The 25,261-nt window shown below is 43.5% G+C and overlaps 1 protein-coding gene across 4 annotated transcripts; it reads right to left on the reverse strand.

The window, feature by feature from the left end:
• Positions 1 to 2,124: 2,124 nt before the first annotated feature.
• TMEM170A (transmembrane protein 170A) lies at positions 2,125 to 20,539 on the reverse strand. 4 transcript variants are annotated; one of them, XM_039256467.1, is made up of 3 exons: positions 20,281 to 20,539; positions 7,303 to 7,404; positions 2,125 to 4,200 (listed from the first exon to the last, which is right to left on the reverse strand). In XM_039256467.1, the coding sequence occupies exons 1-3, from the start codon at positions 20,411 to 20,413 to the stop codon at positions 4,070 to 4,072; spliced, it is 366 nt and encodes a 121-aa protein (XP_039112398.1). In that variant the 5' UTR covers positions 20,414 to 20,539; the 3' UTR covers positions 2,125 to 4,069. The 4 variants fall into 4 exon arrangements, with proteins under 4 accessions (XP_039112398.1, XP_039112397.1, XP_039112399.1 ...); XM_039256466.1 differs by having other exon boundaries at positions 7,234 to 7,404; XM_039256468.1 differs by having other exon boundaries at positions 7,234 to 7,404; positions 20,333 to 20,388.
• Between the last annotated feature and the right edge of the window lie 4,722 nt (positions 20,540 to 25,261).

The raw sequence follows: 25,261 nt of genomic DNA on the forward strand, positions 1-25,261 counted from the left end.
GGGCAGTCTATTGCCAGACATTGTCCACAATGCCAGGAACTGCAGTGCTCATCCGTGACCATGATGTAAGCTACCCAAATAGGACAATGGAATTTGCTGAAAATGCGGGATAGAAAAAGACTTACGATGTCAGTGAGAGTACTAACCAATGTTGAGAGCCTCTCTTCACGTGAACTTACTGTTGAAATAGATATTTTTTTCATACGCTGTATCAGCTTTCAGCCATCCCAGTGTGGTTTCATACAAAAAGCTTCCAGCTGATAAGATACAGCCCCCAAAGTGCAGTTAATAGGACTCAAGACCACATGTAAGTAGTTTAATCACACCTTTGAACAAGAATTTTACCATAAATTAGTAAGAAGTTGAACATAAAATACAGTTAAACATATGTTAAGTAGTAGGTTATTTAAACTCCCCAAATTTAAGTCAGACGTTATTGCAAGATTAAATTCACTGGCCACTGAAAAAAGAAATGATAGTCCCAGCTCACAGAATTGAAATTAAGTCTTTATTGATAAACATTTATACCAGAATTAGAAATGTCAGTAGAAAAATAAAATTTAAATAATTTTCTATTGTACAAAGATTTGATCATTTGGACTGTAGCAGTTGGTGAAATAATCTAATACAAAAGTTAAGCTGATTTTAGTCACAACCAGCCTAAGGGAATGCATGAAACAGAAATGCAGACACCAAACCTGCTGCCTGGGGCTGGCTGATGGCTCCCGGCCTCACCTTCCAGGAAACAGTTTCTTAGGGAAGGTCGGTATGCACTGCAGTCGTAGTAAGAACTTAATTCACATCAGAGCAGTAACGAAGGACACTGAAATCAAAAGCCAGGATACAGTTCCAAATTCAAAAGATATGGGGTGCCTGAGTGGCTCAGTCAGCAAACACCTGACTTCGGCTCAGCTCATGATCTCACTCACAGTTTGTGAGTTTGAGCCCCCCGTCAGGCTCTGTGCTGACAGCTCAGAGCCTGGAGCCTGCTTCAGATTCTGTCTCTGTCTCTCTCTGCCCCTCCTCCACTCATGCACTGTCTGTCTGTCTCTCTCTCAATCTCTCTCAGAAATAAATAAAACATTAAAAAATAAAAATTTAAAAACATAAGGAATGGTTTAATGATTTGCATCAACTTTTTCTCACTGGTTTAATTATTTCCAGTAAATGCTTTGCTGCAAAATTTAAAAATGAGTTAAGAGCACAAAGAGACATCCTTGTGGAATATTCTTTACACTTTTACATGGACTTAAGTTTCGTGAAATGTCTTCCCCCCCAAAACCCCCGTATTAAAGAATCCAGCTTTTATGGCTGGGAGCTGTCTCTTCCCCCAGCGTAAAAAATATTAAACAAACAAATAAAAGTAAAAGTGGATGTCTAGCTGGGAAGCGGTGGGTGCACAGGCTCTAAGAAAGCCGGTTGTTGGCAAAAATTCTACAAACCTATATATGGTAAAATAAAATGTTCAGCACAAATGCCAGTATTTTTCCACCCCCAAATAATTGTGTATTTGAGACAAGAAATTAAAAAAAAAAACCCATCTGAAAGGGAATAGACATGTTTTATCATCCAAATAGTATCTTCTTAAAAACATCTCAAGCTACAAAGCTCAGTCTGTATAAAGGTCTATAGAAATTTATTCACAGAATGTTCACATACTGGGATGGATGAATATTCAATAATTTAAAGATATAGTTTATATCTGAAGTTTTAGAAAAGCAGATAATCAAAGTATAGCAAACAAAAAACAGATGGGAACAAAAACACCTTCCAAAATGCACTGACTTTTGTGTCTTGGCCTTAAAAGAAAAACAACCAAATATTTAAATCATCGATCAGTATGTTCAAAAATTAGTACTCAGGAAGAGGGGCCTACCAATTACTGGCCCACATGTGTAATTTGTAAAATTCTATCCAAAAGAAGGCTTTAGAGCCTTCTAATAAGAGGCATATTTCAAGATAGATGATTAAAATCATTTTCTATAATAAACGCTGTAATGTCCCCCAATTTTTTTTTTAGACTTTATTTAACTTATCATGAGAGAGCAGAGAGGAGCAGAGAAAAGGAGACAGGGAGAATCCAAGCAGGCTCCACATGGAGCCCAATGCAGGGCTCAAACCCACGAACTGTGAGAATATGACCTGAGTCAACATCAAGAGTAAGACACTCAACTGACTGAACCACGCAGGCACCCCTGTCCTCAAATGTCTTAAATTGAAGGGCTACTTTGCAAAATCACAGCTCCTTGAACTGGAAAATGGGAGTCTTATTTAAAGATTTAGGGGCACCTGCCTGGCTCAGCCGGTGGAGCATGCGACACTTGATCTTACGGTTGTGAGTTTGAGCTCCATGTTGGGAATAGAGATAACTTAAAATCTCTAAAAAAAAAAAGTCAACATTTGTTTGAAAGAAAAACTTGAGCATTTGAGCATTATTTGAGCATTGGAGAGAGAACTTGCTGGGGAATTTGTAAAAACAGTTGCTGGCATTCCAAGTCTTCTTGTAATTTTCTACCGAGTCTGAGTATATGTCACTGTAATTTTGATAAGCTGTCTAATGGCCTGTTAGAAGAAAATGTCCAGTTAATTTTTGTGATTTCTTTGTAATTTTTCCTCTTCAACTTTCCCTGGCAAGTTCGTCTTCCTGGTTACTTTTAATCAGAAGCTGGAGTGGATATTGCTTTAAATGGAATAGATACTGTTTGTGTGTACATGACCTCATAGGCTGCTAGCCTTACTGTCGCAATGAAAACTTTCCTTTAAAAACATCAGGTTTGATGACCAGAAACTGTTCTGAAAACAGAGAACGAATGTATTCCATTCAACACAGTTAGGTGGTAAGGATCAAGTTAGACATCTGATTTTTACAATCCTTTTTCTTTGGAAAGTCACAGTTTTCAGGCATTTTAATGAAAAAGAAAGTTAGGCAGAAGAAAAATTAAGATAGCTAAAATTGGATTTTAGAAACCTGATGTTTAATTCTCTATAAGGATACAGAGTCTCTTGAAGGGAAATGTAAAATGTGGAAGCATAACTGAAAATTAAATTTTAGGCACTTTCTGGGAGTGACATCCAACACTGTAAAAGTGGTAACCATATTAAGACTAAGAAATCAATAACCTCTACCCTAGTTTAAGCTGCGTTTCAACAATTTCAACCAAAGTCACGAAGAAAAACTGTAATAATGTTTAAAGAAAAAAAAAATTTTTGGTACCTCAATGTCCAAAGAGCATCCTAAACAAAATTAAAATTTTGATCTCAAGCTATTTAATAGGGTATATTTCCAATTAAACTAACCAAAATCAAGAGAATGAAAGTGACAAGGAAAGGGGTACAGAAACTCTGGAGGAAAAAAAGTCTAAGTAAGCTAGCTTATTTTGATAAAATGTACAAAACAACAGATTCACATCTCTTAAAATATATTCAGTAATCAGAGGTCAAGACAGTTTCCCAAAAAGTGTCACATCGTCTTCTTTTTCTTTCCACAGTGGACTTGAAGCCACTACTTGTGTTGTAGGGTTTTTTCCTGCTCTGTTTCACCAAATTTGTTCTCAAAGCTCTACTCAACCAAAACCTACTTGGCACATACTGTTATGAAGATGTGGCGAAAGAAGAGTCTGCCAAATTCTAATCAAGATTAGATTAAATCAGATTTTAGTACAGTAGGCTCAGAAACCAACCAGTATTTTTCATAGTTTCTCTCATATATGCAACATCGCATTTTCTCACAGAAGATTATAAATTTCAGTGCAAAGGATGTCAATCCAGAAGCATTGCTGACTTAGCTTGGGTAAAGGTATACCTATAAAACTGGTGAAATACCAGGAAAAAAAGGGGAGGGGGGCGCGCTAAGAAACTTGATTTGTTTTGGTTGAGAACAGTGGGAGTCCAGTAAGATCTTCAATCCCTGGAGCTTCAAATCACAGAAAGGGCTGAAATGTCCTTCACACACATTTCTTCATCCAAGTTTCTTCCATTTGAAGAATTAAGAAAACACTACATTCCGTAGTGTATTCTTTTTGAGGATTCTGTAAAACTGAGGTTCGCCATCGTGGCATAAGGGTGTTGGCTATAGAGTAGCTAACACCCGCAGAAAGGAAACCACCACTACACAGAACGTCTGTCCGGTACCCAAGGTGAGGGCTTCAAATGGTATCATCTCCTTCCCCGCTGCTCGGTACACTCCAGCAATTGCAGCACCTGTTCAAAAATTCAAGAGTTTAAAAAAAAAAAAATCAAGGTTAATATAATCAGTAAAATACAGCACTTAAAATCCTACTGTAAGTAGAATGTTCTAGTTTTACATTAAAATTTAAATATCACAGAAATGTTTTGTTTTTCCTATACTTTTTCTAGGTTTTAAGTGTTCCCCAAATGACTTACAAGTTACTGATTAGTGCTTTCAGATGGGGTCCTTTCTGTCCCCTGTATCACTAATAATTTTTATTATGTTAAGTCACCACAACTTTCTAGAAACGGAGTAAATCAAACAAACACAAACATCTGTATCTCCCTAGAGACCAGATGACTTGTTACAGGGACTCGGCATTGTACCGAGAAAGCCAAGATTTCATTAGTTTGACGAGAATAGATCCAGAGCTCCCAGATGACCCTCCTCTCAAAAACTATTCCAGACAGAATCCTCCTTGGTCAGTGAGTTCATTCCTGCAAATAAGTATTTGCCTGTACGTTTTATAAGGTATGATCCCTCTTCTCAGAATACTCAGCATCAAGCTGGGACAGAGAAAGAAAGCACAGCACGAAAAAGATTTTACATTATACAAGACAATACACAGCACCTCAATCAAATGTCTACACATTTTACACATGTGATATGAAAACACAGTAACATATCTGAAGAAGAAGAAAGAGCAAATTACCCAGTATGTGTATTGATTGCCTGGACTATCTGTGACTTGCAAATGCCCATCTCCAGGGTCCATGCATACATCTTGTGTTACTAACAACTGCAAGGCACCTATTTTGTAAGGCCCCTTCATAATTTAGCTCCAAAAAAAAAGCGGGTTGGGTAGAAAGAAGTTACGAAACTTGAAGCAGGCCCTCAGGTGGGGTCTGGATGACAAAGTAGGGAAGAATGGGAAAAGCAAACCAGGAAGACGGCAAAATGGGAAGGAAACAGGCTCTACTCACCGGAGTCTTAAAGACAGAATGGACACATTTACTGCACAACTCCTAAGTGTCAGGTATTAAGTACTTTAAATAAACATATTTCCTTTTATCATCACACAGCATCTGAGGTGGGTGGAGTTATCTTTATTTTACTGATGAGAAGTCTGAGCCAGCTCCTCGGAGCCAGCAATCCAATAAGGAAACTGGAGCAGAGGGTCTCCAAAGAGCAGCAGCAGGTGACAGAGTTAAAAATACTACATAAAGCCAGTTACGGAAACACCTTAACACAGACCGGAGAAAAGTGGCCACCTCCTCCTCCTGTTATCACAGAGGTTTCACCGCCTACAGAACACAAAGAAACGAGGCCACCCTGTCCCCAAAAAACCTCAAGTCAAAGACAAGACAGAGGGGCAGTTCTGTTTAGAGCTCAAGGCTTAAATGCGCACACTCACACAAAAGTTACAAATTAGTAGGACTGTTGTGTTTCTGTTTTTGCAGCATATATTTATGTTTACATGTGCACCTAGAAAAAGTAATGCAAACTGAGGTTTTCCACTTAGGGAGGTGATATTGGAATGTTTTTAGTTTTGGCTTCTTGGGATTTTAATTTACATAAAATATAGATGATATTTGTATTTAATTATAAACTTAAGAGTGACTTAAACTGATTCTCATCCTTGTGATATGAGCAAAAGCCAAAAAAAGTAAAAACAATTTATAATTTGTTATTCCAATTCTTTTTTTTTTCTATGTCCTTAGATATTTATTTATTTATTTTTATTTTATTTTTTTTTTACAAATAGTTTATTGTCAAATTAGTTTCTACATAACACTCAGTGCTCATCCCCAAAGTGCCCTCCTCCATGCCCATCCCCCCCTCCCCCCCACATCCATCAGTCCTCAGTTTTTGTCAGCATTCAAGAGTCTCTCATGGTTTGCCTCCCTCCCTTTCCCCCACCATTTCCGCCCTTCTTCTCCCCCTTGTTCCTCCGTCAAGTTCCTCCTAATCCTCCTATACGTGCAAACATATGATATTTGTCCTTCTCTGCCTGACTTATTTCACTCAGCATAACACCCTCAAGGTCCATCCATGTTGCTACACATGGCCAGATTTCATTGTTTCTCATTGCCATGTAGTATTCCATGGTATAGATAAACCACATTTTCTTGATCCATTCATTGTTATTCCAATTCTTAAAAAAAATTGTTTAATGTTTATTTATTTTTGAGAGAGAGAGGAGGGACCCAGAGCATGAACAGGGGAAGGGCAGAGGGAGAGAGTGAGACACAGAATCCGCAGCAGGCTCCACGGTCTGAGCTGTCAGCACAGAGCCTGATACAGCGCTCAAACCCACGCACCAGGTGATAATGACCTGAGCCAAAGCCAAATGCTCAACCGACTGAGCCACCCTGGGGCCCCTGTGATTCCAATTCTTCCTCAGAAACTTTTGAGAGGGAAAAAAAAGAATCAGAAAACAAATCAGGTATTTTTCATTAAAAAAATCTTTTTGAGAGAGTCCATGTGGGGGAGGGGCAGAGAGAGGTGAGGTTACAGAGGATCTGAAGTAGGCTCTGCATTGACAGCAGTGAACCTGATGTGGGGCTCGAGTTCAGGAACCATGAAATCATGCCCTAAGCTGAAGTCCGTTGCTCAACCGACTGAACGACCCAGGTGCCCCAAATCAGGTAGTTTTCTGAACAAGAATTTGTCATTAGAATTATGCCTCCATCTGTAAAGTAACCACACCTAAGCGAGGAGGCGGCCTTCAACAACCTTGCTATGGCACCGGTCAATTGACAGCTGACAAAAAAGGAGCAGGAGCTTCCAAAGAAATAAACATCTTTTACTAATGACCCATCTCAAAAGCTTCACATGGCTTATCTGGAGCCAGTGAGAGAAAATACATTTTAGGAAGTCAAAGATATTAGCCAAATAATGGGGGAGGTAAGAGGTAAGAAAAAACTAATACGCTAAAAAAAGTGCCCATGGTTAAAAGCCACCCTTTTTTCTTCATTTCAAACAGACATGTTTCTAAAATGGGTCCTGAAATTAAGTGACTAGTCATATGAAACGTTTGACTGGTATTTTAATGTCTAACATACTTGTCAAGATTCCAGCAGTAATTGGTCCCACGATGCCCATCAACAGGATGCTTACAGACATGAACCTACCATATTTGTGGTGTCTGAGAGTGAAGAGGGCCAGTAATCCAGCAGGGACGTGGAAGAAGAGAGAGGACACGAGTGCCCACAGGAACACACCATACCACATCTCTACAAGGAAAAGCAGAGAAAGGTCGCAAGTCACAGACTTTCCTAGTACAGGAATTACCAAGGAGTCCTCATCATACCTGCTTATTTCATTTTCAAAGCCATCCAGGTGCCAGGCAGGGTCAGCAGTCAAATATCCAAACAGTGATGGTTCTAGAGGGATTAGGAAACCACGGTCTGTAGATCACCACCTGGTTTGTTATTTTTTTAATTTTTTAATGTTACTCATTTCTAAGAGAGAGAGAACACATGCAGGGAAGGAGCAGACACACACACACACACACACACACACACACACACACAGAATCCGAAGCAGGCTCCAGGCTCTGAGCTGTCAGCACAGAGCCCGACGCAGGGCTTGAACTCATGAACGTGAGATCACAACCTGAGGCAAAGTCAGAACTTAACCCACTGAACCACCCAGGCATCCAGACCACCTGGTCTTGTGCATCCACTCTCACTGGAACACAGCCATGCCCATTCATTTCAGTCTTGCCTATGCTTGCTTTCAAGCCACAGGACCAGAGCTGAACAAGTGACAGAGAGCACAGGGTCCGTCGAGCCTGAAATATTTACTATCTGGCCAATTTCAGAACAAGCTGGTCAACCCCTAAAATGGCCAATCATTTTAGACTTCTAACATGGAAAAGCTTTACAATTTTATATATTCAACAATCATTTTAAGTTTTAAATTTTTTTGAGAGAGAGACAGAGAGAAAGTCTGTGCTGTTAGTGCAGAGCCTGATGTGGGGCTTAAACTCGTGAACCATGAGATCACGGCCTGAGCCGAAATCCAGAGCTGAATGCTTAACTGATGGAGCTACCCAGGTGCCCCACAACAATCATCTTCTACTCAGCCCTCAAAAAGAATGAAATCTTACCATTTACAATGATGTGGATAGAACTAGGGTGCATTATGCTAAGCAAGATAAATCAGTCAGAGAAAGACAAATACCATATGATTTCACTCGTGTGGAATTTAAGAAACAAAACAGAGGAACATAGGGGAAGGGAAGGAAAAATTAAATAAGATAAAAAGAGAAGGGGAGTCAAACCATAAAAGACTTTTAACTATAAAGAACAATCAGAGTTGCTGAAGGGAAGGTGTGTGGGGCATGGGCTACCTGGGTGATGGACATTAAGGAGGACATTTGTGATGAGCACTGGGTGTTATATGTAAGTGATTAAATGTTTTTAATATAGGTTACTGTAGATAAAGCCCCTAAATAAACACGTACATACAAACATAAATTCATATCAGGCTGTCATCTCTTAGAATAGCAAAGCTCTTTAAGATATGAAATAAATACCAGAAAATATAAATGTCTGCCTTAGAGACAAATAACACGTAAGTGAGGGGGCAAGTTAGAGGAACGGGTTCCTAGGGAGAATATCTAATTAACTTTTAAGATGACTGTAATTTAGGCAACATTTAAATATATGATCACCAATTACGTCTAAAAACCTATGCATGAGCCACCTTAGAAAACACAAAAAAGGAGGAGCTACCATCCTGCCCTCATGACCCTGCAATTTGGTAAACAGGAGACACAGCAATTACCCCCAGTGAGCCCAGGCAAGGCTTCAGAATTCTCAAAATAGTCCCTTAGTGACCCACATGGATACAACGAAGGTGTCACGTGAGATAACGTGTGTTGTCCACCCTTGTGCTCAGAGCGGGTAAGCAACAGGCAATTTCAGAGATTGGTCGACAGCGTAACTTAGGGTCTCCTGATCACAGCACTACTGACATCTGGACCGGTTAACCCCTTGCTGGGGGGGCTGTCCTGTGGCTCCCAGGACACAGAGCAGCACCCTGGCCTCTACCTACTCGATGCCAGCATGGCCTCTCCCCAGTTGTGATAACCAAAAATATCTCTAGACTTTGCCAAATGTCCTCCTGGGACAAAATCGCCCTGATTAAAAACCAGTGGCCTGACTAAAACAGAGAATTTATAAGATTAAAAGCAGGTAACGCTACAAAGATAGGGGCGCCTGACTGGCTCAGTCACTACAGTATGCGGCTCTTGAGCGCAGGGTCATGAGTTTAAGCCCCACATTGGGCGTGGAGCCTACTTTAAAAAAAAAGCTACAAGACAAATGGGGTCATGTTATGGAGGGCTTTGAAGGCCAGACTAAAGACATCAGTGTGAAAGCCCCAAAAGTACCATTAAAGGTTTTGAGTGAAAGGTTGTCAGGACATTATTTCACAGCCCCCACCTTACACTCCCAATAGGAGTACAAACTAGAAAACCTTTCTGGAGGGTGATTTAGAAGGGTATATCCAAGAAAGTCAAGTGCGCACACCTTTGCCACAGACTTCACTTCCACGAATGCCTCCACAGGAATACCCATGCAGGCCAGGCCGAAGGTAACAAGGGGCTCCCGGCAGCATTGTTGGTAATGGCAAAGACCCGATGCCAACTGCATGTCCAGCAGTGTGGGACTTGTCAAACATGTTCTGGTGCACCTACATAATGTAACATTTAAAAAAAAATTTTTGGGGGGGTGCCTGGGTGGCTCAGTCGGTTAAGCGTCCGACTTCGGGTTCTGTACTGACAGCCAGCTCAGAGCCTGGAGTCTGGTTCAGATTCTGTATCTTCCTCTCTCTCTGACCCTCCCCTGCTCACGCTGTCTCTCTCTCTCAGAAATAAATAAAACATTAAAAAAATAAATTAAAAAAATATTTTTGAGAGAAAAGAGAGACACACACAGAGTGCAAGCGGGGGAGGGGCAGAAAGGGAGGGAGACACAGAATCCCAACCGGGATCCAGGCTCTGAGCTGTCAGCACACAGCCCAACATGGGCTCAAATTCATGAATGGTGAGATCAGGACCTGAGCTGAAGTCGGACCTTTAACCGCCTGGGCTACCCAGGCGCCCTTACATAATGTAACACTATACTATCACATAAAAACAGGGGATAGATCGTTATATACTGATGGGATGAGATGCCCAAGCCGCATTGGGAAGTAAAGAAAGCAAGTTCCAGAAAAGGGTACAGAGACTGTTTTTGTAGAAACAAAAGAAACAAACGTAAGTAAGTCTATGAATTCAGAGAAAAGTCGATGTAGGTGTATTTAAGAAATACTGAGCACATGTGCAGGTGCTGTTCTAAGTGCTTTACAAAGTGTAACCAGTGCAATCCTCTAACACAACTCTGTGAGGCACAGATCATGAATATCCCTGGCTCTTGGCTGAGGAAACAGACGCAGACGGAGGGGAGGACTTTGCCAGAGCCCACGATGCCAGCGGGGGTTGGGGTGGAGCCCAATTGGACCCCACGCATACTCTATGCAGGCAAACAACAAAAAAGCCTTATTTCTGGGGAGTGGGATGCGTTGGGGTAGGGCTAATGACAACTCACTTTTTACTTTGATTTTTCTTAAAAAGCTTTTCTAGCTGCTTACTGGCTTTTACAGAATTACTATTAAAAGAAAGTAGAAAAAGGGGAAAAAAAAGCTTTTGTTTCCAAAAGAACAGTTGAGGAAGGTTGGTCGGATTGGCACAAACAGTTATAGAAACGACGAGGAGCACTACCTGGCTTGGGGAGAGTGGAGGGCGACAGGGCGGGACCAGGGGCTCTTCTCCAAGCTGTATGTGAAGCTATCGTAAGAATGACTGCGGTGCAGGGGCGCTGCATGGCTCAGTGGGTTGAGCAGTTGATCGTCAGACTCCATTTCGGTTTAGATTGTGATCTTACAATTCGTGAGATCGAGCCCCGTGCACTGGGACTCCCAGACGACAGACAGCATGGGGCCAGCTTGGGATCCTCTCTCTCTGTCCCTCCCCCACTCACTCTTCACGCTCAAAAAAAAAAAAAATTACTGCTGTGCATGTTTTCTTCCCAATTTCTTATTCTTGTTGTGGGTGGGAGCTTAGGAGTGGGGACCAAACCCCCCCAAACCACCCTTGGTACTGTCACTGATGGCTATACTAATTCTTTGCTCATCTGGACTCACCCAAAGCTTCAATTAATACCATATTCGACATATACCTAAATTAGGACGCCTAGTGGAGGAAAGGCGCTGAAGGAAATGAAAGTTATCAGGTGTGCCCCATCTAGGGCTCAATGCTTATTAAAAATAACAAACAACTAAGGGTGTTTTGGCACTTTTGCTCTGGTGAAAAACAAATTGCTATAAAAAGTTTCAAACCATTTGTGAGACTTTTATTTCCTGCCAAACAAGATCTATCTTCAGAATAGTTTCATTAATACTGTTCAAACGGTCTGTTTGACGGTGTTTGCCAAATTCTGCTAAGCCAAGTTAGATCACGAACTATGAAGCATAAAGCGATTAAACAGTAAGGTCCCAAGCTTAAAAAACTAAATATATGTAACATAAAAAGCTACTATATGTAAAATATACAGTGTCCAGAAACGGCCCCTCCAATACGCGTGTCCCCGCCAGAGCTCTCCTGCACCCCGGCTCAGTGAGCGCAGTCAGGTCTGCCCAGCGTAAGCCCCCTGGCGCACCACCTGCCGCCAGCTCAACCCCAGGCCACGGCAGAGCACCGTGCTGTCCCTTCCAAAGCAGTAACCCCATATTCAATCCCACAGTCCTTACTAGCTATTCCCCAAATCCTGCGGAGACTCTGCCCTCCATCCCACCACCGAGTGGGCGAAATTCTATGACGGCCCCAGATCGCCAAAGCCCCGGGGGCGGACAATGGATGCAGATCTGCCTCTGAGAACTCGGAGCAGTTGCCATTTCCGGCTGCCGGCTGCCACCGCTGACTTGGGACCGCGCCACTGACCTGAGCCGACTCTGGTGCCCTGCTGGAGCTCCCCAGTTTGAGAGGTAAGCACTGCTTTCTGTAGCAACTCAAGGCGGGGCTGGAGCCTGGCTCCACACTGGACGCTATGGAACCATCAGGGCAATGAGCTGGGAGGTGAGGCCTCGATCTGCCAGAGACATACTGAATCGAAAACTTCCACAAAAGTAGGTCCGCTAGGACCAAGGCTTTGTGAGAAAGGAAGAGCGATCTTTCTCTCTGTCTCTCACTCTCTCCCTGCCATGTGAGGACATAGCACAAAGACGGCCTAAGAGGGCCCTCACCACAGCATGGCCATGCTAGCACCCTGATCTTGGACATCCAGGCTCCAGAACTGTGAGAAAATAAGTTCTTTATTTTTTTAAATACTTTTAAAAGTTTATTCATTTTTTGAGAGACAGAGACAGAGTACAAGTAGGGAAGGGGCAGAGAGAGAGGGAGACTCAGAATCTGAAGCAGGATCCAGGCTCTGAGCTGTCAGCACAGCCTGACGTGGGGCTCAAACTCACAAACCGTAAGATCATGACCTGAGCCAGAGTCAAGAGCTTAACTGACTGACCACCCAAGCACCCCAAGTTTTGTTATTTAAACCACTTCAGCCTATGGCATTTTGTTACAGTAGCCTAAGCAGAGCAAGACACCAACACTCACTTGTTCCCTATTTCCTGGAGCACAGCACCTGCCTGAGGAGGACTGTCAGGCTCCAACCCACATCTCAATTTTCCTAAAAGCTGAACAGCCTATTTGTAAACAAGGTACCGCACAGCAGGTCAGCACTTCTGGAGTTTCCCCTCCTACAACCTTGAACTGCATCCATTAGCTACATCAGTGCCTACAAATCTTATAGACCGTCACTTAAGTAGGAAAAAAAGGCTTTATTAGGTTAGGTGAGTAGTATAGTTTATAAAACACTAATTTTTAGTAGATGGATGAGATTATTACAGGGCTCTTAATAGCAAAGGCAAACCCCAATCAATAAAACACTTAAAAAAAACTAAGTGATTTCCCTTTAACCTACTGCACCTTAATTTGCTATCTACGTAATAGCTACTTATTGATCATCATATGGTACTTTTCATTTCTCTGGTTCAATATGCTGTCAAAAATCTGTGTCGACATATCTTACAGTATTTCTTTGTTCACTGTTTCAAATCAAGCCCGTTATCTTCAGCTTTGCTTACTGTGACAACTGAAGTCAGCACTGCCTGATGTTGAAGTATAAATCAGATAATTAATCTGCAACAAAAAATTAAAAGGGGCAATCACATTAAGCACTGGTGACAGAATGGGCTCTAAAGATGTCCACACACTCATCCTCAGAGCCTATGAACAGGTGGCAAAGGCAGTCAGCAGGTGTGATTAGGTTAGGGGTCCTGGGATAGGAAGTAGCCTGGCTTTTCCAGGTGGGCCTAATGTAGTCACAAGGGTGCTTGTAGAAGGAGGCAGGAGGGTCGGAGTCAGAGTGATTGGAAGATGCTATGCTTCTGGCTCTAAAGATGAGGGAAGGGCCCAAAGGCAAGGAATGCAGGGGGCCTCTAGAAGACAGAAGAGGCAGGAAAACCAATTCTTCCTAGAGCCTTCAGAAGGAAGGCAGCGTTGCTGATCCATTGTGGATTTCAGACCTCCACACCTCTACAATGTTTTAAGCCACTAAACTGTGGTAACTTGTCACTGGGCCAACAGCAAACTAATACAAGCACTAAGAGTTTATTCTTTCAACAATTAAGTGTTTACTGAGCCCATTCCCTATGTCAGGCACTAGAGTGAAACAAAAACGAAACAAGACAAACATGCTGCCCACAAGGAGCTTATTAATAATCTGTTTTTCAGACAGACGGTTCAGTTAAAGGGATAAGACACAGACTGCAAACTCTTCTAGGTGAGTTCTGTATTAACAGAAGGGGTTTGTAATGGCTGGTGCCCTGGCCCTCTAACCTTCACAACTGAGTCCCCCAATTTCTAAGCAAGGCCTCAAGACCAACCTGGCCCCGGTCAGCAGGAGTGGAAGAAGCCTAAGCCAAGTGGGCACAGTGAGGCTCAGCACTCATCCACCCTTTCAGCGGGCCACATTCTATCTTATGTTCCAAGCCAAGCAACCCAGTGACCACAGTCAGTTCCTCTGAAGCCAGGGTTCTGAGGGAACCCAGGAGCTGTGGTCCTTCCTGGTCCTGCAACTCAATGCTGGACGGCCTTGATACTAATTGCCCATCAGCCTCCATCTCTCCACACCTCCCACTGAGACCCTCTCTTTACTGAACTCCACCTACCCACCAGCGGGTCTATCTGTTCCCTTGTGAAATGAAATACATATATACTGGTTACTGCCCCCAGTTCCTGACACTGCTCCTAAAATCCTTTAAATAATGGTACTAAGGATGTCTGGGTGGTTCAGCTGCTTAAACATCCCATTTCAGCTCAGGTCATGATCTCTCATGATCTCGCCTGAGTTCAAGCCCCACATCGGTCTCTGTGCTGACAGCTCAAAGCCTGGAGCCCACTCTCTGACCCTTCTCCTCTCACTTGGTCTTTCTCTCTCTAAAATAAAGAAACATTAAAAAAAAAAAAGTTTTCGGGGCGCCTGGGTGGCTCAGTCGGTTAAGCGTCCGACTTCGGCTCAGGTCATGATCTCACGGTTCGTGGGTTCGAGCCCCACGTCGGGCTCTGTGCTGACAGCTCAGAGCCTGGAGCCTGCTTCAGATTCTGTGTCTCCCTCTCTCTCTGCCCCACTCCACTCGCTCTCTGTCTCTGTCTCTCAAAATACAACATAAATTAAAAAAAAAAGTTTTAATAAAAAAAAATAATGGTGCTAGAAAATCTTTTGTTCTCAGTCTTTTTATTTTTTTTTAAATTTTTTAATGTTTTATTTATTTCTAGGAGAGCGAGAGAGAGAGAGACAGCGTGAGCAGGGGAGGGCCAGAGAGAGAGGGAGTCACAGACTGAAGCAGGCTCCAGGCTCTGAGCTGGCAGTCAGCACAGAGCCCGACGCGGGGCTCGAACCCACCAACCGCGAGATCATGACCTAAGCGAAAGTCGGACGCTTAACCGACTAAGCCACCCAGGCGCCCCATTCTTTTTATTTTATTTAATATTTATTTCTGAGAGACAGAGCACGAGTGGGGAAAGGGCAGAGAGAGAGGGAGACACAGAATCTGAAGTAGGCTCCAGGCTCTGAGCTGTCAACATAGAGCCCAACGCGGGACTCAAACTCATGCAACTGTGAGATCATGACCTGAACCGAAGTAGGACACTCAACCAACTGAGCCACCCAGGCGCCCCCTAACATTTAGTCTCTGACCCTAGTTTCTGACACGGAACTTCTAAATCCCTTGGAATTTCCAAGCACCTCTTTTGTTCTCAGAAGGCATTCTTGGTAGGCTCCAGGATGGGTGCTAGTCACCAGAAAGCCATGATTATAAGCATGTAACTTTCAGCCCCACCCTCCATCCTCTGGAAAGGGAGAAAGGTTGGAAGTAGAATTAATAATCAATCATGTATATGTGATTAACCCTCCATATAATCCCCAAAGCATGGGGTTCACAGAGCTTCCGGGTTTGGTGACTACACCTATGTCCTGGGAGAGTGGCGGCCCCCAGCTCCATAGGGACAGAAGCTCCTTTGTTCAGAATCCCTTCTGAACTCCCCCTATGTATCTCTTTATCTGATAGTAATTTGTATCCTTTAATATCCTGTGTAATAAACTGGTGATTTAGTAGGTAAACTGTTTTCCTGAGTTCTGTGAACTGCTCTAGAAAATTAATTGAACCGAGGAAGAGGGTCACAGGAACCTCCCAACTTAGAGCCAGCTGGTCAGAAGCTCACCCAACCACCTAGACTTCTGACTGGCACATGAACTGGGGAAACCGAGCCCTTTACCTGTGGGATCTGGTGTTAACTCTGGGTAGACAGTATAGGAACTAAACTTCAGGACACCCAATTGGTGTCACAGAATTCCTAGAAGTATAGAAAACCCATACAACCGATGTTAGAATGCTGTGAATGTGCGAGTTGTGTGAGAATAAAGGAAAAGCAGGGAGTTTTCCTGAGACCTTCCCACCAGGACTGCTCGCTGTAGGCCGCCACCTCTCTTCTGACACTACTGCCTGCCCGCCTGCTCATCCCTGGTTTCCAAGTGTGCCCCTCTGGCCTGCCTCACTCCAGTGGCCTCTTGGCCCTGGCCTGGCTAGATCTTGTCTGTCCTGATCTAGCCTTCCATCTATTCTCCACACAAAGCCAGAAAATCAGTGCTAATGGATATGAAGTGTATTTTGGGGATTTTTGTTTTGTTTTTTTATCTGAGAGACACAGAGAGAGCCCACACACACAAGCAAGGAGAAAGGGAGAGGGAGAGAAAGAGGGATAATCTTAAGCCGACTCCATGCTCAATGCAGAGCCCAACGTGGGGCTTGAGCCCATGACCCTGGGATTATGATCTAAGCCAAAATCAAGAGTTGGACGCTCAACCAACTGAGCCACACAGGCGCCCCAAGTGTGAGGTTTCTTGTTGGGGTGATAAAATATTCTAACGTTACTAGTGATGATGGGTGCAAACACTGCAGATGCTAGAAGCCACTGAATTGTACCCTTAAAGTAGTCCGTCAGATCATCCATCCTCTGCTCAAAACCCTCCCATACTACCCTCTGGGAACTGACCTCACTTCCTCCTCCCTACTTTACCCACACAGTTTCATCCTCCGTGGTGGCCTTTTTTATGTTTCCTAAGTAAGCTCCTGAGCCAGGGCTCTGAACCTGCTGTGTCTTTGTCCAGAAGATTCTCCCAATAGCTGCGTGGCTCATGCCTCACATCCTTCAGATTTCAGGTCCAAAGGCATCATCATCAAGAGCTTCCTCATGACCCGAAGTAAAAGAGCATTCTACCCCCTGACACACGAGACTTGCCACTGAGTATCTCTCTACTGTCTGACACCACCAGCTCTTCCTTTCCACACTTTTCTTTTCTCTTTATCCTCGTTTATATTGCTCACTATACATCTTTACTTGGTACCTAGAAAATAATAGGCAGGCAACAGACACTAAATACTTGTTGAGTAAATAAATAAATAACTGGTCTGAGTGTGACCCATTCTTGACTCCAGCAATGGCACAACCAAAATATGAGTAGGTTTAAGTATAATTATCACAGGATACTAAAGTGTTAAAGTACACTGATATTAACAAAAATCCATACCTTCAGAGAGTTAATATCATTCCTGATAAAAGAAAAGATCGGTCTTTCAGATTTGCTAAAAAATGACGACAACCAAAGAAATCTGAACAACCTGAAAAAAGGAAGGTTAGGCAGATATCTAAATGGCTAAATTGCAAATGCAGGTTAAAAAAATCAATTCAAAGCTTCCTGATAGTGACAACCCACAGAGTATTTTAGAGCAATGATTTTGCTATATTGACTTGGTGTAAAGTGCAAGCAACCTTTTCTGTGAGGCCAAAATAGAAACAATTCCAGATTCAGGTCAATGAATAGCACTGTAAGCAGCCTTTGGTGCCTCAAAAAGGATCAAACTCCATGTACCTATAACATCCAACAGTCCAGTTAAAGATGAGACACAGCAGGGAGACTATGTGTTTACCCATCCTTATGACCAACTTCAGGTCAAGCACTCTATCTCATGTATGTTTATACCCCAAGCCTAGAGCCTGCACTGGGCCAAATGTATACTTGCTGAATGAATAATTCCCAGTGATCAACACCCCCAAATTATATGTATATATAAAATATATATATATATAAGCTATATTTATATATACATATATATCCATAGAATTGCCCATAAACTCATGTACATGTGGCAGTTTCCTATTTTCAGAATACTTTCTGAAAGCAAAACAATTCTCATTGTCATAGCTACTATGACATAATGTTTAACTACTGTCCCAAATCCACTGATCTCAATCTTAAAGGCAACTAAAAGATAGACTGGAGAACATTCAGGTTCAAAATATCACCTCACATATGACTTAGCACAAAAGGATTAAGGTACCCTTTCAGTGGAGAGATCTGATAAACACCACCTTCACCAAATGACTACTGACAGCATTGTTAGTAAAGGAACACACTCATGTTAAGGGTCTCCTGACATGATGCACTGGGAAGTGGACATCACCTGTGTAGATAGGATCCTAAAGACAAATGTTTAATCTGAATGTAATCATGAAAAAAAAATGATCAAATAAACTTAGATTATAGGACATTCTATGAAATTAGCCTGGACTCTTCAAAAATGTCAATGTCAAGAAACAAAGATGGAGTAACTTCTAGATTCAAAGAGACTAAAGAGACATGACAACTAAATGCACTGTGTGATCCTGGATTAGATCTGGTATTTTTTTCAAGGAAGAAAAAAGCTATATGGGGCGCCTGGGTGGCTAGGTCAGTTAAGTGTCGAAATTCAACTCAGCTCATGATCTCACGGTCTGCGAGCTGGAGCTCTGAGTTGGGCTCTGTGCTGACAGCTCAGAGCCTGGAGTTGCTTTGGTTTCTGTGTCTCCCTCTTGCTCTGCCCCTCCCCTGTTCACACTCTCTCTCTCTTAAAAATAAAAATTTTTTAAATAAATAAAAGATACTTATTGAAGTATTAGGCATCAAGTGCCATCACCTTTCAACTTTCATAACTTCCTTTCAAATGGGTCTGCAGAAAGGAAAAATGTTATGTGTGTGTATATCCATAATTCACACACACACACATATATAGATATAAAGCAAAAGAAGAAAAACATTAGTAATGAGTAGAAGTAAAGGGTATATGCTTGTTATACTAGTGCTTCAGTTTATCAGGATGTTTGAAAATTTCAAAATAAAGAGTTGGGGGAAAAATAAGGAAACAAAAAAGACTAATCTGGCCCAGCAGAACCTCCAGACTGTATGTACATTACATTTTTTAAAGTGTCTCCAGAATGCCAGAGATTTGTTGTCACTGTCAAATGTGCTCTTAGTACCTTTTGAAACGTGAGCTGCCGGATTATCATTTTAGCTATAGCTCCAAACTAACATCTGCACCTGCCCCAACGTGGTTACTATTACATCTGTCCCACAAAGCTGTCAGGCAGGTAATACACACCAAGTCCCGGGTGTCCACTGAACGGCGCCTGGCAGTCGCTTCCCAGAGGAGGAGAAATCACAGGTGCCTTGTTTATGACTGCAGTCAGTAATCCAATCGTCCCTCCTTTGCAGGTCTCAGGCCCAGTTCTCGAATTGTTTACTACCAGTCACCTTTGCCGGACAGCCCAACCTCACCCTTCCATCGCCACTGCTCTGCCTTCCTGCCTTTTAAAGGTCCAACCCAGAAGTGCGCCCTCCCCCCAAAGCCTTTATTAGACGTCCCAAATCATTTCTCCCCCTCTCAGCTTTCTGAGCACGAATAGCTTTCTTCTTCGTCTTAGAATTGCGAAAATGCCCTTACATCCGGCCTAGCAGAAGCTCCGGCGGGCGTTAAGGAGAGTGAAAACGCATCTGGGTCAAAGATCGCGAATGCGTGAGTGGGGAATTCGGCAACAGGTCTCAGAAAGTGATTCCTAGAAAGAGAAGCTGGCGGGGTGGGAGCATTTGGACGGAGGCGGGAGCGATCGGCAGACAACCCGGGGGCCCCGGGGGCGGGGACGAGACTGGCCCCTGAGCGCCGACCGCCCCTCAGCCCGGCCGGGACGGTTCGGCGTCCGAGCACCGAGAGCCAGAGCCGCGCGGACCACAGGGGCCAGGCGCCTCGAGCCCCTGACTAGGAGGGCCGCCCGCCTCCCAGGCTCTGTCGAGTCCCGGCCTGACTCTGGGGCTTCTGGAAACTCCAAAGAGCAACGTCAGTTCGGGTGGAGGCCGAGGTCCCTCCATCGACCGGTCCACTCGCGGCCGCTCCCTCCGCTCTGGCCCCCAGCGCGGAGTCGGAGTGACCGTCCAGAGGTGCCGGCGAGGAAGCGACGGAGGAAGAGCTACATCCCCCAGCCCCCGGCCGAGGGAGCGGGAACCTCCTGCCAGGAGGAAAAGAGCCCGGGGAAAGTGGGACCGCGGGACGGAGCCGCGGCGGAAGGGGCGCCCCGCAGCCGGGCGGCGGCCACTGACAGCCGAGTGCGCAAGCGCGGCGCGGGGCGGGGCCGGTACCTGGGAAAGAGCAGAGAGAAGTGGAGTTGGGGCACAGGGTCCCGTTGCCCACCCGCGGCACGAGCTTCAGGCTGAGGATCTGCTGTAGGAGCCCGGCCGACCCTCCGCTGCCGCCGCTCCCCTCGTGCTCCATCCCACCGCCATTCACCGCAGAAAGATGGGGAGGAGCGTCCGAAGTGCTGCCGAGGCTCGGTCGCTCTCACTCACAGACCCAAGCGCTCTCCGCACCTCTACCGCCTCAGCGTCACCCTCTGACGGGGGCCTCTTCCTCACACCTCAACTGCGCGGCCAAGTGATGGGCCCTTCCTCCAATCACAGGACGCTGCAGATGGCAGAGGCGGGGCGAGAGTTGTTTCCGCCCCTGACGTTGCGTACGGCTCACCGAAACCTGGCACCCACGGGCTACGCCCCCTACTGGACAAGTGTCTCCGACTCCAGAGTAGGATGTGGTCTGCTCAGCCCTTCTCTGCAGCGCCACCTATAAGACAGTCGGGGAATTGCATACCTTCCCCAGACCGGCGCGTAGATTTAAAACGGATCTACCAATGAGAATCAGCAGCTAGGTTCAGCAACTAGGTGAAGGAGGCTGGGAGACATCAGCAATACCTTCAAAATTTGGAGGGCAAGTGAATTTTTTTGAAAGCTTAACTTTCTTTAAATTAAAAAGCATTGCTTGCAGAGATGCCTGGGTGGCTCAGCCGGTTAAACATCCGACTTCAGCTCAGGTCGTGATCTCACCGTTGGTGAACTCAAGCTCAGCATCTGACTTTCTGTTGTCAGCACAGAGCCTGCTTTGGATCCTCTGTTCCCCTCTCTCTCTGCCCCTCCCCAGCTCGTTCTCTCTCTCAAAATAAATAAACTTAAAAAAAGTTTTTAAATAAATGTTTTGCTTGCAAAATTCATAGTATTTTACATAATATTAATTCAAGAACATCAGCAACATTGTTTATTAGAGTTCCCTTTTGAAGATTTTGTTTTGAGAGCTAATACCCGTTCCTCAACACTGCAACTGGGATTTTGCATCAATCCAGAAATGTACCTAAAATGGAAATAGTAAGTTTAAAAAGTTATGAAATATTTAATAATGCTGTCTTTTGGTACATTTCTCAGACCACGAGAGAGTGTGAGAAATGGAAGAAACATATTATTTTAGGGTTATATAACAATCAATAGTGTATCACATTAGGAAACATTATTTTGAATTTACAAGTCTATCCCCAGTCAAATTCTGAATTGAGAGGTTAAAAAAAAAAAGACATTTACACTTCCAGGACTCATAAAATGTATGTTTTATGTGCCTTTTCTAAGGAAGCAGAGTATGACCTCTAGCAAATTTAAGGAGTGATAACTGGGAAAGAGAAAGATCTGCAATATAAGAAATCATGGATTTAACCATGAGAGTTAGACTTTTTTTTTTTTTTTTCTAGGAGAGAGAGACAGCGTGAGCAGGGGAGGGTCAGAGAGAGAGAGAGGGAGACACAGACTCTGAAATAAGCTCCAGGCTCTGAGCTGGCAGTCAGCACAGAGCCCAACGCGGGGCTTGAACCCACGAACCGTGAGATCATGACCTAAGCGAAAGTCGCAAAAGTCGGACGCTTAACCAACTAAGCCACCCAGGCGCCCGGAGTTAGACTGACTTCTATGCAGAAGTCCTAGCAGCGATCTAACCAGATTAGAACAGACAGAAAAGCGTCCTTAGGAAAAATAGTGGAATTGACTTCAAGCTAGAGACAAAATGGGTAAGAAGCTCAAATTTCTAATGACAAGGAAAAGAAGGTACCTATTTCTTCTCTTAATGGGAAAAAAACCCTGAAAGGCCATACAAAGTCCAGGAGAGACAGCCTGCAAGAAAATTAGAAAGCAACTAGGTTTTTTTGTTTTCTTTTTAGAACTCTACCACCCATCTCACTTGTTTCACTTATAGAGAGATGCAGAACTATAAAACTACTAGAAGACAATGTTGAATATAGTTATGACCTCCCAATAGTGAAGGAGCTCTTAAAATAAAAAAATCAAAGCTTATAAAGGAAAGGACTGAAAAATTCACTTTGTTTTTTTCTTTTTCTTTTTTTCTTTATGTTTTATTTATTTCTGAGAGAGAGAGAGAGCGCGTGAGAAGGGGAGGATCAGAGAGAGAGGGAGACACAGAATCTGAAACAGTCTCCAGACTCTGAGCCAGCTGTCAGCACGGAGCCCGATGTGGGGCTCGAACCCATGAACTGTGAGATCATGACCTGAGCCGAAGTCGGCCACCCAACCAACTGAGCCACCCAGGCACCCCTGAAAAATTCACTTTAAATCAAGAACTTGTGTTGTTCAAGTGTAATAATAAAAAAAAAAAACAGCAAAAAGACAAACCACAAACTGGGAAAAGATATTTGCAGTATCTTTGTAACCGGCAAAGGAATAGTACCCAAGATCTACAAAGTACTCCTGAAACTCAGTAAGAAAATAACAAGGAGAAAAAAGATCTGAATAGGTACTTCATCAAAGAGAAAATACAAATTGCCAACAAAAAACAGGAAGAGATGCTCAACCTCATTATCAGCGAAACCCAAAATGAAGTCCCAATGAGATCATTTGTCAACCACCCAATTTAAAGTCTTGTGAATGCCAGTTGTGGGTGAAGTTGTAGAGCAACTGGAACTCCTGAGGGGTAAATTGACAACCAGTTTGGAATAATGTTGAATGAAGATTCTCATGATCCAGCAAGTTCACTCCCAGATGAATGTCCTATAGCACTGGCACCAGGAGATTCACACAAGATGGTTCCTAGTAGCATGGTAACAGCAAGCAACTGAAAACAAGCCGGGTGTCCATCAAGACAAGAATGAGTAAATAAAATTGTGATATAATTTTCAATAAAATACTATTTAGTCATTGAAATAAATTACTTAAAGCTGCAAGCAACAACATGATGAGGCCCTGGAATATAAAGGTGAGGGGAAAATGTAAGTTACAGAAGAAGGCCACAGTGTGATTGATTTAAATCCAGTTCAGAAACTTGCAAAACTAACCAATACACTAAGGATATTAACATAGACAGTGAAATTAAAATGACATAGCTAGGTGCTTGTTCTATTATTTTTTAAAATATCTGACCTATTACATACATATGTGATATTATATGCACATTTGACTGAGAAGTACCACAGAGCGAGAGTACCCTCCATCTCATTCCGAGGAAAAGCCAAAATCCTCACCAAGACCTACAAAGTCCTACACGATCTGACTCCCTCTCTCTTACTTTCTCATCTCCTAGCTCTCTTCCTCTGGCTCCCCAGACCAGACCCACTAGCCTCTTGCTGTTCTCCCAATATACCAAATAGGCTCCCTGCTTAGGATTTTTGTATTGCCCTTTTCCTCCTCTAGGACATTCTACCTGTCATCACCCCTTAATTAACTGCCTCACTTCCTTTAAGACTTTGCTCAAATGTTACTTTCTCAACAAGACCTATGCTGATCACCCTACTAAAAAATGCAACTCACACTTCTATGCCCATACATTCCTAACACCAGTGATTCTTCCGTACTTTGGCACTGCTTACTGCTCAATTCATAATGTGTGTTGAACAAATGAATGGAGGTGTGGAGGGCTTGAACACTGGGGTCAGAACGGTACTAGAACTGCAGGGCCAACCAGGTTCTCTAGTTCTACCCCCTTAGGGAGAAAACATGTGATTGGCCGAGGGACCTGCCACCTCAGGAAAATTCAAAGTCACTCAGTCTGCAGTGGTCGCTTCTGTCTCTGTGTGGTTGGCCAAACCCTCTCATTTCAGCGGACGCCCACTCCCTACTGAGGCTACCAATGGTTTTGGTCCAGTCTTTTTTTTTTTTTTTTTTTTTAAGACTTAACATTTTTAGAGCAGTTTTAGGTTTATAACAAAATTGAGGGAGAGGTACTTCCCATACACCTCCTGCCCTCACACATTTGTAGTCTCTCCCATTATCAATATTGACCACCAGAGTGGTACATTTGTGACCAAGGATGAACCTACACGCATACATCATAACCACCAGAAGTCTATAGTGTGTCTTAGAGTTTGCTTTCGGTATTGTGCATTCTATGGGTTTGGACAATTATATATGACATATACCCATTGTTATAGTATCACAGAGTATTTTCATTGGCCCTAAAACCCTATGCCCCATCTATTCATCCCTCCCTTCCCCACCCCAACCCCTGGCAGCCACTGATCTTTTTACTGTCTTCATAGTTTTGCCTTTTCCAGAATGTTGTATTAGTTGGAATCATAAACCATGTAACTTCTTCATTGGCTTTTTTCACTTAGCAATAGGCATTTCCGTTTCCTCTGTGTCTTTTCATGGCTTGATTTTTATCACTGAATAGTATTCCATCAAGTAGGTAAAAATGAAAATGACGGATTTACCTCTGTACAGGCAATGGTGGCGGGGTGGGGAGTGGTCAGTAGGAGAGGGAGATAAGGGCGTTCTTGACACCATTCCAGGGACTTTAAGTTGGTACTCCATTTTTTATAGTCATTTGACAGTTTCACATTTAAGACACAAATGCTCATTGATACAGTAGTTCAACTTCTAGGAATCTTTACCATAGACATACAAACTTGGTCACCTCCTGGGCCCACAAGTGGGTTTTTAATTTTGTCGAGGAAACTTGATTCCAAGGTGAATCCCTCTCTTTAACCTGGCTCCTTTTCATCATTCTGTGCTTCATTTATTCAAATCAGTGTTTCCTCTTCCAAGAGGTCTTGCCGACTCCCCATACTAAAGTAGGTCACCCTCTCCCCACTCTTAGTGTTTCTTCTTAGAGCACAATTGGCACTTATGTTTGCATGTTTATCTATGGAACTACTTATTTTGAGTCTGTACTCCCCACAAGAGTAAAGTCTGTGACTGCTCTGTCCCCTCAATATGTCTCCAGGGTCTGAAGTGTCCTGACTCATCGAAACGCTCAATTGGGCACTGCCTGTCCTTGTCCAGAAACCTTATCTGGGTTCAC

This window comes from Hyaena hyaena, unplaced genomic scaffold (assembly GCF_003009895.1).
Source record: "Hyaena hyaena isolate Hyena2069 unplaced genomic scaffold, ASM300989v1 scaffold_584, whole genome shotgun sequence".
NCBI classification, from domain to species: domain Eukaryota; kingdom Metazoa; phylum Chordata; class Mammalia; order Carnivora; family Hyaenidae; genus Hyaena; species Hyaena hyaena.